Source organism: Lygodium microphyllum, chromosome 8 (genome assembly GCF_053477565.2).
Source record: "Lygodium microphyllum isolate KBCC chromosome 8, Lygodium_microphyllum_v1.1.10, whole genome shotgun sequence".
Lineage (NCBI taxonomy): Eukaryota > Viridiplantae > Streptophyta > Polypodiopsida > Schizaeales > Lygodiaceae > Lygodium > Lygodium microphyllum.
This window is the reverse complement of record NC_141142.1, coordinates 158,303,394-158,317,152: the sequence shown is the minus strand read 5'-3', so window position 1 is coordinate 158,317,152 and position 13,759 is coordinate 158,303,394. Positions and strand designations below refer to the sequence as shown.

Sequence of the window (13,759 nt, the reverse complement as noted above, 5' to 3'; positions counted from 1 at the left end):
ACGGCCTCTCGAAGAGGATCTACCACGTCCCCTTCTTGAACTTGAGTAAAATGCTTGGACGTGTTCACCATTTCTTTCAGACGAATCACCCTACATATTGATCTCTTCAGTAATCATGAGAGAGATCAGCTCATCAAAATCTGGAAATCGCTTCTGTACATATATTGAAATAACAAATGATTTTCATGCCTTCTCATTGTTAAGGCCACTCAGAGTGGATGAAACCAAATCATCATCATCCAGCATTGCATCAATTGCTGCTAAAGCATCTGCAATGCTCCTCACCTTCAACACATACACATTGATAGACATTTTCCCTTTCTTCAAGGCATTCAACTCTTGCTTGAGTTGAATCTTTCATGCCTTTGTATTTACTGAAAACATACTCTCAAAAATTGTCCAAGCTGCATGTGAAGTTTTTGCATTCCTAATATGTCCCAACATAGTATTATCAATAACTGGAGATAGCCAATACATCACCTTTTTGTCTTTCGCATTCCACTCTTTCCATGCTTTTAACTCATCAGCAGCAGTCGGAGGGATACCCAACTCTGGCTCCTTTTCTTCACTTGAAACAAATTCATAAAGGCCCTTTCCTGTGAGGAAGTTCGTCACACGTAACTTCCATGAAGGGCAGTTGTTCTTGTTGAGCTTCTCAATAATGGGATTTCCATTGTTCTCTGCCATTATCACAAACAAGGATATAACACAGCAAGCTAGTCTTCTGCAATCTTCCACAACACGTGCACAACAATACACCAAGCAACCTTTTTCACTGATTGCTCAATAGTACATGTAATTTGTAACCTATTTGTAGATAAACCATATGTTTGCTTCCTTCAAACACCTCAAAAATTACAAATTCGCAATCTGTAACCTGTGCACCCACTTCGATCAATATAGCCGAAATCACAGTGTACCCTGAAACTGTTGTCCGCAACCTTGCGGCTCTAAAACGGGGCTTGAAACAGCCTCAGACACCCAAATTAACTGCAGAAAATCCTAAAGGACAAATTTTCAGAATATATAGTGATCTGATTGCACACCAAATCTCACAGCAATCTGAGATTTTTGCTCGACCCTGTTTCCGGTGCCTCCACAGGCACTATCCAAGAGAGAGAGTGGAAGAGTGGGAGAGCTTCTTACCCCGTTGCTTGCTTACTCGAATCTTGCTTCTTCTCCTTCAATTTAGCCTTCGAAATCAACCTCTCTCAGTGGCGCGGCTCTGATACCATGTCAAGAATCGTGTGGTGGGGGGACTTGCTTGAGCTGCAGCACCAAATACACACTATATACACAAGAGGAAGCTCGCTCAAGAACACAAGAAGAGAGATGGAGGCCAAAACATTTTCTTGCTGGTTTCTTCTTCTTCTTTCACACACTATACAATGTACACAAAGTATAAATAAGATACAACATAAAGGAAAGTGGCCTACTAAGTCAAACAGTGCATAACCGACTACACTAATCGCCTGGCGCTATGTTTTTGCCAGCTGTAGGTAGGTGTAACAAACTAAATATAATAAATGATAAGTTAGTGGCCATGTGAGTATCATAATGACCACCAACGTGCTAAGTGTAGACGTGCGGACCCATCTAGCCAGGTGGTCCATCATCAATGTCTGCATGTGTTGAGCTTGCCATCTCAACATTGTGCCTCTTGGAATGTAAAGATAAAAGTGTCGTAGACTTCATAAAGTCCACGTTCCTTGGAAAATCAACATTTGTATACCCAAGCATGAATATATATTTCCTTCTAAAGCAAATGCACATAGCTATACTATCATGCAAGTATCTCACCTCAACATCTCCTAGCTATTCTTGCATATAGTACTCCCATCTCAACATCTCTTAGCTATTCTAGCCGTCCATTATGTGAAACAACTTGAATATGCTACTCATATGGTAGCCGTCCATTCTCTTAGAGTACTACCTTACGTATCTCAATTGTGTTGATGGGTTGTTTATGCATCTTATCCTTGTTGAATATAACATCATGATTGTGAACTATCTTCTTAGCTTTGTCCCATCTCTCCTAGATCTCCATACCCAAGAAAAATGCATTTCATAGACTTAGGATCAAGCTTGTTCCACGTGTCCTCCATAATATGCATATAAGCTTCATAGGAAAACACTCACAAGTGCTCATAAGAGGGTTTTTTGCAAGACTATACCTCTTCAAGAATCTTGCCATCCAATGACCTTCTAGGCGACTAGTTAATCAAGTGAACAATTATCTTAATAGCTTCATCCAAAAACCATAAATGAGGCCCACATTAGACAACATACTCTGATCTCTTTCACGTATGGTCCCATTCATATTTTTTGCCAACATTTTGAGCTTGGTTTTCTAGGGTTGGCAACTCCCTCTTTATACCTTGCATCTCACAAAGTTCTCAAATACATAAGAAGTATAGTCCCATGATTATCAATCCTTAAGCATTTAAGCTTATTGTCTAATTAATATCTTGCATAAGCCAAAGACTTTGGAAATGCATCAAATACATCACTCTTCTTATGAATAGGACAAGCCCACGGTAGCATCACCAACGAATGTGTTGAAATGAGATACTTCTCTTGTTGAAATTGTAGGCATATGCCCACATATATCACAATATGCTAACTCAAATGGCATGGGTTTCCTCATACCAAGACCTTTTTAAGTGACATTTTGGTTTGTTTTCCATACTTGTAATGCTCTACATTTCAAATTTAGAGAAATGAAAAATGGAAAATACTACAAATGAGAAAGAACTTTCATTCTAGTCACTAATATATGGCCCAAACAGTAATGCCAAAGAGATACAATGGTTGTTTAATAACAGCTGCAAAGTGACCCTTCATACTAGATACACATAAAAAGTAAAAAGCACTAGACTTTGGCCCTCTACTAAACAACATGTGACACTTTGCATATCTTATAAGCATGATTAAGTCACATTTGTGACACATTTGAACTTGATAATGTGGAAAACATTTAGCGAAAGATTAGGTTGAATGAAAACTTCTAGAATGAGAGGTTGACTATATCACATACAAGTCCCATGGGGTGGGGTGAGAATTTTCATTAAATGAGATAAAGAGAGTCAACATGGAAATCAAGTAGCAAGTTGCACTTATGAGGCTTTAGAGTTGGCAACATAAGGGGGGGGGGGGGGGGGGGGTAATGTGCTTGAACTCTTGTATTACAAAATTAAGAAAAGATGCACATATTAGTTTAGTAGTAACTACATTCATGGTGTCTTTAGATCCAAGAACACAACTGAGGGGACACTAAGTTTTTTTAAAAATACAAAAATGTATGTGTATCCCTACAATCTATAAAACTTTCCATCATTGCTCTCTATTGCAAGATCAGTAAAAATAGTTTTATGGATACTCTTCTATCTTTTTACCCTATGTAGGGATAATAAAAACACTAGATTCCTTAGCCTTCTAATTATGGATTTCTTTTCGCAACATTTAGGAACACACATATGTTTTAGAAATATGTGCACAAGAAGTGCTATAATAGTCTATTCTCATCCAATTTTAACATTATCAATAGAAGTTTCAATTAAATTGTTGAAGCATTGATCTTTGGTGGGCAATATTAAGTAATTTAAAATTTGCACTAATGATGGTCAAAGTTTCTTTGTTAGATTATGCTTGGCTAGATAACATGCAAAGATGTATACTTTGTTAACTTTTTGTTTCATCTATTGAAGGGAGATATAAATACTCTATCACTAATACAACTTTTCTCATTACAAAAAAAAGATGTACACTTTGTTAACTTTGTTAGAAAAGTATGACCATATTGAGATCAAAATGATCACACGTCTGGCATAGTCTTTCTAACAAGGATGGCCTTTCGGACTATTTCCTTCAACCTTTGGCCTTCTCTAACGTACAAAAAATGAAACTAGTGGGTCATACATTTATTGTTGTAGAAGAAAGCTTTGGCTTGTTGAACAAGTTATGGTATGATAAATCTTGTGTGGGGATAGAGCTCACTCATAGAAAGTAAAATCTGTACATGAGTAGAAAAGCTTACATATATGGATAGTAAGCAAAGTTCTCTCATAGTTGAGGGAAGCCAGTAAAGGATGCCATTTTCATACATGTTTTTGTGAGGTGTTGAGGTAAAGGTCCATATCATAACATACTTATGAGCTTTGTAAGTGTGTGCCAACAATGAGGAGAGCATTTCAAAGGTACCTCATGATACTTGAGGGGTCCATATCGATTAACTAATGACCTAAAGTATTTTTTGCTTAACGAAGCTCACATGCAAGTGGAAAAGGGATAGGCAAAAGTAATGTGCCGTAATTTCACAAAGACATAGGAAGAAACCTTGGTGGGCCATATAGATGACTTAGTGTTGTATTTTGCATCCACTTTTTACTAATTAAATGACGCATTTTGCAATGACCAAATTAGAGCCTTTTGGTATAATTTCAACAATCAAATCAAAGTCTTTTCATAGTAAACAAGTGAGACAAGCATTTGATGAAGATGTGTGATAATGGACCTGGGCAATAGTGTGCTTCCATCATTGGAGCTTATAGTAAAGCATTTACAATTTGCCAAGTAGTTTGGGGATAGGAATGACTAATTATGAAGATGTTGACTTATCTATCCTCCCACTGCTTGATTTTGAAGTGAAATTGCAATCATGAGACTAGAGAATCCAATTGAATATGGAGTGGCACTTGTGCATCCAAAGGTGTTACACATATAGTAAGAAGTTTTGTATGCATCGGGCAAGTATATCTTGGGACTAATAGTAGCCTTCAGTTTGAGACCTACAATTTTATTATTATACTTATGGTAATGATGTTGATGAAAAGTGTGAGAAGAAAAGGTGCATTCTTAATGTTGATAGTTGCACCCTCGAAGTTGGCTTGAAGTTGTTTTTCATAGTATATTATATAAGCCTAGGTAAAAACATGGTTTTTACATAGTCGTGGAAGATCCATTGAAAGGACATTTAGTGTGTTAAATATGCTCCTTACGAAGTCTTTGGAGACCTTTCATAAGAATAAGATGATACATGTTCAAGGAGAGAAAAGAGGATGTAGCATCAAGGCCATGTGTGTTTGAAGTTCTTTTAGGAAGGGGATTAAGAGAAGGTGCCATGCTTTGCCGAGCAAAGAAGGCGATGAGTTGAGTTGCTTAAATCCTTTGTCTTAGAAGGGGATGAAAAGGAGATGATTCGATTGAATTGTGCCTTATATAAGGGACTAATATAAACAATGCTAATTCTTGCACGTAATGGAAGTTAGTCTTAGGACATGCTTTGTTCTTTGGACTTTGTTAGGGTTTTGGTTGGGGAAGGGGTGGGGGGGGGGCATGCATGCATGCATTCATGTATACATGGATGGTATGTGGAGGTGGTGCATGTCTCCACGTTGGGATAGGTAAGGAGGTGTAAAAACAGGTGTAAGGCTGCCTTGAGCGTTTGAGAGCCCTTTGGCCAGGAAATTACAGCATGAGAGAGAGAGAGAGAGAGAGAGAGAGAGAGAGAGAGAGTGCGTGCTTGGGGGGGGGGGGGGGGGGTTTATATGTGTGTGTGCTCCGTCTCCAAGGTGACGAGTCTTACCCCCATGTCAGTCTTTCAGTCCTTCCATTCTCTCTTCTGTCCTTCCACTCCACTCTTCCAGCTCAAGTTTCTTCATCTCTCTCTCTCTCTCTCTCTCTGTCGTGACTCCACTCGAAACTCTTTATGTTATGATCCCAGGTTCCAACTTCTTGAAAAAAAACCTCCCTCTCCCTCATACCCCTGCCCCCTTCCGCCAAGTCGGTTCTCTCTCTCACATCCGAAGGTGTCTTCCTGCCCAAGCTACACGCACACATACATTCTCTCTCTTTCAAACAATGTCAGTCACCCCCCTTCCTTTGTGCCCAAGTTTCATCCTCTCCTCTATGGCAGCTGCATCACCCTTCCCATAGCCGCATTTATATAATCTGGAGCTCCTCTCTCTCTCTCTCTCTCTCTCTCTCTCATGGCGTCTTCCCTTAAATCCTTCTCACTACATATTTCTGTGCTTCTTGTGCTTGTCCTGTGCCTCAATGCAGCTCCCTCTCTCCAAGCTCGAAGGGCGTCCTTGTCTACATTGATGAAAGAGGGTGGGAGGAGGTCCAATGTGGAGCAGTTACCGATGGGGGGGAGGAGCCAGGACGAGGAGGAGGAGCAGCAGCAGCAGGGGAGGGGTGTTCCAGCGAAGTTGTCTGCGGCCGGCGCATCTGCTGCGGTGCACTCCTCGCCTGCCCGTCCCATGCCCTCCTACAACAGGTTCGCCGCCCCGGTGCCCCTCCCCGAGTTCCCAACCCTGGCGCCCCCTGTTGTATGGTCCTTCCCTGCTGCCCCATTGCCCTCCACAGAGGCCCCCCCTCCCCTGGACATGCCTGTCCTCCCAGGACATAAGTCGCCCCCTCCCCCTCCCTGCCATGATGCCCCCGGCGGTCGCTCCCACGCCCGCCCCTCCCCTCCCTCACCCGTCCCTGTCATTGCTTCTGAACCTGTCATCTCTCCCGGCTTCCCCGAGCCTCCCGAGGTTGCCCCCGAGCCCACAGCAGGTGGACTCCCTCCCCCTCCTTAAAACAACCACCATCAGTATCAGAGGTACACACTTCCTTCCACAACCATCTACATTTTGTTTCAGTTTCTTGGTTTTAAGCCTCTTGCGTGTCCAAGATCAAGCCAGAGCCGCCCAACGCAGCAGAATAATAGCTGACATGGTTTTTGCAGGTGTAGCTTCCGGCTCATTGAAAAATGTAGGCCAGCGTAAACTTGTGAATAGCACACGAAAGCAGGCCACAGCCATCAGCACTCGAATTGGACAAGCAACAGCAAAATATTAGGAGACACAGAGGCCTTGCCAAGGTATGGAATCCTCGGGAGCAGAAAAGAAAAAGGACCCACGAGGGCGCCTCAATAGCCCTCTCATGTCTGACATTGTTCCCTTCTGCATCCTTACTTGCTCAGAGTTTCTTCAGTCTTTGGAATGTGCTTTCTTCATTCTATTCTGCATGGTTTGGAGACTTGTTTGAAGGAATGTATAATGCGAACATTGACCTATATTCAAAGGTCGAACCTCATCTCAGGGTGTGTATGTCCTGCTTTTAGACACGTTCCTTTAATGATTAAGATGGATATGCAGTGGCCCTCCCTTATACCTTACAATGGGGACACTCTTATTTGTTGGGGAGCTTGCAATGGATCCCCAACTACATAATTTGGATCACCCGTGTCTTCTTCCGGCTTGCTAGTACAAAATTGAAGTCAAGGATCTGTTGTCACATGCAAGCTTCCTATTAGACTTATCTCTAGATACTTGTGCTTACAGTTCTTAGCTGGACTTCCAGTGTGATCTCTTTCTGCTTGCTCTCTTCCGGACTGAAATGATCAAATGTCGTCTGCATTTGCTTACTGCGCATGGATATCAAGGGATCGTCTCATTGCAGTTATATTAGAAGATAACTATGTTGGGATCGTCTCATTGCAGTTATTAGAAGATAACTATGATATATATATACAGTCTCTCTAGCTCAGTCCTCTTACCACGAATGGAATGAGGAGTTGAGGGTCCAAAGATGCAATGCTTCAGCGTCCCAATAGTCTGTCATGGGAGGTGAATACTGTGTTACTACCTTACGACATGTCTCAGCGCACACATGTTGCTAAACATTCATGCGCAGATTGATACCGATGATATATCCGAAAAGGTTTTTCCAACAGTGCGAGTATTAATGAGCAAGAGACAGGCCTGCACTTTCTAAAATGTAGTGTTATAATATAATGCATCTTACTAGGTCTTCGGAGGGGGGCCTAGTAATGGATGGCCATTGGTTATGACAACCTTGGCTGGAATGGGTACTCGGAAGGGATATGTGATTATGTATAATGTGGCATGGGAAACTACACGAATGTCAAAAGCTTTCATGCTATGGGACAGCTTTTGGGCTATGGATGGATGGCAGCCCCAGGAAGGATAATGAGAGGGGGAGGGGGTTGTATACCCAAATGCAATCTCAGGTAACGATTGAGATGGAAGGGAACCTCTCGAGTCTCGGAGCATTTGCCTTTGTGTCCAACTGGCGACGAGCTTCCCGAGGAGGAGAATGCAGGGTGATACGCAGAGTACACACAGAGAAAGGACTGGGTACGCCATGTGACAATATGCGCTCTCCTTGTCCCGGATGAATGTGACTATAAAAAGGCTGACTCACGGGTTGGGGCCCGGGGGTTGGGTGAAGTTGTGGGTTTGACCCTCGGGGCCTGTTGCCAGTGAGTCGGGAACGGCCCGAGGTGGCATTCTGTGTGGGGCCCAAAGCCATAGTGATGTGACGGACGGAGTAATAATAAAGGGGGAAGGCTGTGATGCGATGGCAAGGTCATGCGCAGTAATTAAAGTGAATTGCGTATTGTCCTTATATATATATATATATATATATATATTCATGTGGCATGACCCTGACGTAGTGTTGAGGGCAGGCTAGTAGTCGGTATGGCAACTCGTAATGCAGGCTGCGTGTAGATCCATACCGAAGTGAGGGAAGGACCTGCTCGGCGGACTTGCTTGACCTTTTCGCTAACAAGGTTGTAGTCCAAGTGGTTTTGAGCATATGTTTTGTACACATTGGCTCGTGAGTTCAAACCTTGGATACGTCCTTCATGCATCTCCTACATTTCAAGCCTTCTTACTCCCTCTATCCTCACTAAGAAAATGTGCCTACCTTGACTTCAAAAGTTGGATGCAAAAAGTTAAGGTGTTGGCATGGCCCTAAGGATTTGTGAGCTACAAAAAATGTGCTTTCAAGGGAGGACTTCGCTATAAAAGATCAAATGAAAGAACAAATGAGCAGGTTTTGATTCCTAACCTCCCAATCGCACAGTCGATTTCTAACCTCCCAATCGCACAGCCTCAAAATGGCATATCATCCAAGTCCACAACTTCAATCACAACTTCAATCATCTCCTCATCATATAATATTAATAAGAAAAGGGTTTATATTTCATAGAAAATGCCCTTATGTATCCATGTAGGTCATAGATTTTCAAAATTATTTCTCTAGAACTTGAATGACTCTTCTCACTCCTAAAGAAAGAACACTTGTTTGAAAATTGTGAAATTGCTTTTTAAAATGAAAATCCATGCTCATTGTGGTTATTTTAAGGATTTTAAAAATCACTCCAATTTACTTCATGATAGTGTTTAAAACTTTATGCTTTTGTACATCATATCAAGTAGCTCTTTTATTGGGGTTAAGGAGTTAGTAAGGTGGAATTCTTCGAAAGTAAAATGCACCCCCACCACCTGATGTAGTCACAATTTTGCACAAAAAATGCATCTTATTCAATTAAAAGTGACAATGTAAATTCTTATGTATATATTTGATTAAGCTTACTATTATATCCAACAATGTAGCCAATTAAAATTTCAAAAGTTTTTGGACTTTGTTAAGCCTTAAACAATGTGTACATAGGTACTACTCTTTTCATTTCATTATTATTATTGCGAAATTGGGTCTACTCTAGTAAAATATCTATGTGCTCCAAATTTTTCTATTTGAGAGCTATGTGATGTTGGGCTACTAAAAATTTTTCATTTAACTCATTTGCATAGAAAAAGTTGCAATGGAGGTTGTTAATTGGCATTTTGTTATAAGATTTCAATTTCCTAATCACCTTACCTACTCTACAACTTTACATCCCACTTTGTTTGTGAAATAATCTTGGTTTTCAGTATCATAGCCATATAAATTATCCACTTATATTTAAATGGCTTTACAAACTCACATTTAGCAAATAAGCAGCTGCACGAACACACAAATTTGTAGTTATACTTAATGTTAGTGGAAAATCTCAAATGGAGTGAAAATACGACACACAAGATCAGAGGCAATTTTCTTGTCTCTGGCAAATAAGGTGTCAAAACTAGTATTTCAAATTGGTATTTCTATTTTGTACTTGTTTTGAAAGAGGGACAAATGTAATGTAACACTCTATTTAATGTTCTTTTGGCATAATATATACTTGAAATGCTATTGGTAGTCTATAATTGAACATGTAGAAGGGGATTTTGAACCATAAGACGATTTGGATTTTTATAACCAAAAAGTTTGTAACTTCTAGGATATATAATTGTATTGTAAAGATAAACTTTTTTAATTCTTTTTACATTAAACCTTGAGATTTTGTGAACATGGGGGGATAGAAATATCTACAATCTTTTTTGAATGTCAACTTATTGACATACCAAAGGCAAAGGCCATTTGCATTCCTTATTCAAAGGGTTTGTGTTTTTCGTAAGAGAAACTAGAAAATATGATTACGAATTCTCCTTGGAAAGAAAGGGAGTATGGAAGAATGTTATAGGAGGCTAGAGTAATGATGATCTTATGAACTTGTCATCTCTTTATCATTTTTGTGCACTTGCTAAAAAGTAGTGATGTCCCAAATTTGTGTTGTTGGTCAAAGACCCATGTACAAGATTCATATAGGAAGATGTGAAAAGGTCACTCATCAAATTGACTTGTGCATATCTTTTCTTCTACTTTTTACCATTATCAAGAAAATGGTTTTTGGATTGTAAGATGGCACAACTTATAACTAGAATATTGACAACCTCACATATTGGGTTGTCTTTTTGAGCATCGCTTCTTATTCCTAGCCCAAATATATAATTTCATGCCATCCCAACATCGTTTTTCCCATTGGGTAACACATATTTAAGTTTTCAATACTATACCTATCCATTTCCTAACGTCTCAGTGATTTCACTCACACACACACACACACGCACCCACTTAGCCACTTTAGCATTTTATCCACTTCAAAGCAATCACCTCTTCATACCATTAGGAAAACTATGCATTAAAAAAGGGCCTTTTAGCTTAGGTGTTAATAACCTTCCTTATTGTAAGAGATTCAAGGTGGATCAATATGAGAGAGAGTAGTGTGCATAATTTATCCACTTCCTTTCTTCCCTTGGGCCTACTACATATAGGCTTGTCCCCCTTATCCTCTTCCTACCCTCACTTTTACCACCCCTGTGTGAGGTGGGCGGCCATCCAAAAAGGGAGCCCAAAAAGTGAAATTTCCTCCCTCTTTGGAAATGGCTTTTCTTCCTCCAAAACCTCTTTTTATGCCATTTTTAGTTAAGAAAAGTATTTTTTGTCTTTCTACATGCTTCCAATTCGATCATTCTCTCACCTTCGCTCCACAAATCTCATCTAATTTCTTATTATATACTCACATCCATGAACATGTATCCCTAATATCTTTCACACAACTCTTAGCTTCTCTCTTTCTTTTGTTTTCATTCTTGCCATTATGTTGAAGTCTTCTTACTTGCTTCTAGGTGGCATTCCTCTCCACCTAAGTAGCATTTTTCTCAAATCCATTCCAACGGTATCTAGATGTCAACAAAGGCACCACTATCTATGTACAAAATACGGCAAATGAGCATGGTAAATGGAAAATAGTCAAGAAGGATTCATAGGTTTATATACCATCTTCAATAATTCGGCCTCATTGAGGTCATCCCTATGATATACTATAGAAACATTAGAAGGCTAGACTCCTTGGGTTTTGAGAGGCTCGGGGTGGTGGTCTTTTGCATTAGTTCAACATGTACATGGTGCAAAGGACTTGAAACTACCCCCTAGGACTGCTTGATATATCTTTCCCTTAAATTGTTGGTCACCGCTTTCATATTCTTAGTTTTTTGTTTGTTGTTGAGGTTTTAATTTCTCTCATATCAAATATTTTCTGTTCAAATATTATCAAGAATCTGCCTTTGAGAAGCTTGACTAGGATATACAAAGCTCTATAGGTTGATGTGGGTGAGAATGATGATTGAAAAGCCATCACAATATCTTCTAGATTACAATATTTTCCTCTATAATTCATGTATATAGTATCGACATTGACGAAATCATATGTGGTGTTAGATATGCTCAATGCCCCACCCTCATAAGGTGCCACCAATGATCCATGGTGCTCAAAGTTGTAAGGCCTCCATTATGAGTAGAAGTCAAATGTGAGCCTGGACATTGGTTGATTCCTGACTTGTATATCAGATGAGGTCTATGTGATCGGATGGCAAAAAGGTGACCATTGTGAGCTTGGACATTGGTTGATTCCTGACTTGTATATCAGATGAGGTCTATGTGATCGGATGGCAAAAAGGTGACCATTGTGGGTCTAATCTTTGGGTTGGACTAGCTAAGTTGGTAGCACTCGAGGCACATTGCATCGAGTTGCGAGGTAAGGGAGTTAAAAGGGATCCTTGTTTTGGGGTTTGGGGGCCGCGGAACCGACCCTTGGCTGGGGGGTGCCCCCCTGGCCGGGGTCCAGGGGCAGCGCCCTGGCCCGACAATAAAGGAAATATTCATTGGCCGACTAGTGGAGGCTCACATGGTAGATCGGTCATGCTGACCTAACTGCCTTCACGGGCTATAAAAGCTAAACCCCCTCATAGCCATCGATTATACCCAGTTAGAGTTGTTCCAGCTATCCTTAAGCTATTCACCTATCTTCTGTCTAGATCGCCATCTAAGCTTCACTGTGGAAGCGCACGGGTGGACAGACCCATCTCTGTATCAGTTGTTTGGAGCTAAAGAAATTTTCTAATTCTCCTCTTATCTGTTGTGTACTCTCTATCTCTATCTCTTTCTCAGATTCTGTTCGCTGCGACGTATAATTTTAACATGTGGTTCTCTTGAATTACTTCCTTGTTGGATCTCTCAATTCTTTAGAATGGCCCATTCTGAAGAGTTGCCACTTTATACATTGAAGTTAAAGATTGTACATGATATTCATAGTTCGTTGAAATTTGGAAAAACTTAAAAGAAATTTGGGCTTTTCATGGTTCATACCAATTCATGTTTTTGCTTATATTTTAAACCACTAGTACACATTGTTGCCCCTCTATATTCATTTGTAAGGATATAAGCAAGGACCTTCTCATTTCCAACTTTGAAGAATGATATGATGAGGTAGATGGGACGGGATACATAAAAGTGATATTGTTTTGTGTAGAATGGTGGTCGCTAGTGTTATCTTATGTTACTTAATTGTACATTCATCATTATACATGTGATATTGAGCTAACTTCTTGTTAATGTAGGTTGTGCTCAACATTAATGATTTCACAAGTTGCTAGAAGAGCTAGGGAGCTTTCAAGAAAGACACCTTGATCGCACACTAGGTTAGTCGAATCCTGATTGGCGATATTCCCATCATACATGCCTTGTTGTCCCCAAACACACAAATCCAACTCACAATTTTGAAGACCTTGTCTAAGGTACTCTATATTAGCACCATCACTTCTTCGAATACATACAAGATCATTCTTATGAAAAAGGAGCTGGTACACCTTATTTTTGGCACACTTACAAGGGAGGATAATGCAAGTTGTTGGCATGGGAAGGACCATAGAGACAAGCGAGAAGTCTAAGGAGCTCAAGTAGTCTGCTACCGAAGTGTCCAAGAAGCACCAAAAGCAGGCCCACGAGAGAAATGAAACAATTAAAAATGAAATAAAATTTTATATTGTTGCTCCACATCATGCATATTGTAATCCACTCATAAATGTAAATATATTTTTTTCTACAATCTCTCTATTTTGTAAATCACCTGCATTTTTTATACTTAAAGTGAGCGTAATATTAAATTTAATGATGACCATTAGAAGTTTCGTATTACTCATGGTAACACTACCACTCGTGATCAACATTGATGAAAATATGTGAAAATCTTTACGTCAAT

The 13,759-nt window shown here is 40.1% G+C and overlaps 1 protein-coding gene across 1 annotated transcript; it reads left to right on the top strand.

Moving 5' to 3' along the window:
• The first annotated feature begins 5,570 nt into the window (after positions 1-5,570).
• LOC148033052 (uncharacterized) lies at positions 5,571-9,084 on the top strand. Its single transcript, XM_087683780.1, has 2 exons — positions 5,571-6,607; positions 6,734-9,084. The coding sequence occupies exon 1, from the start codon at positions 5,988-5,990 to the stop codon at positions 6,582-6,584; it is 597 nt and encodes a 198-aa protein (XP_087539906.1). The 5' UTR covers positions 5,571-5,987; the 3' UTR covers positions 6,585-6,607; positions 6,734-9,084.
• The last annotated feature ends 4,675 nt before the right edge of the window (positions 9,085-13,759 follow it).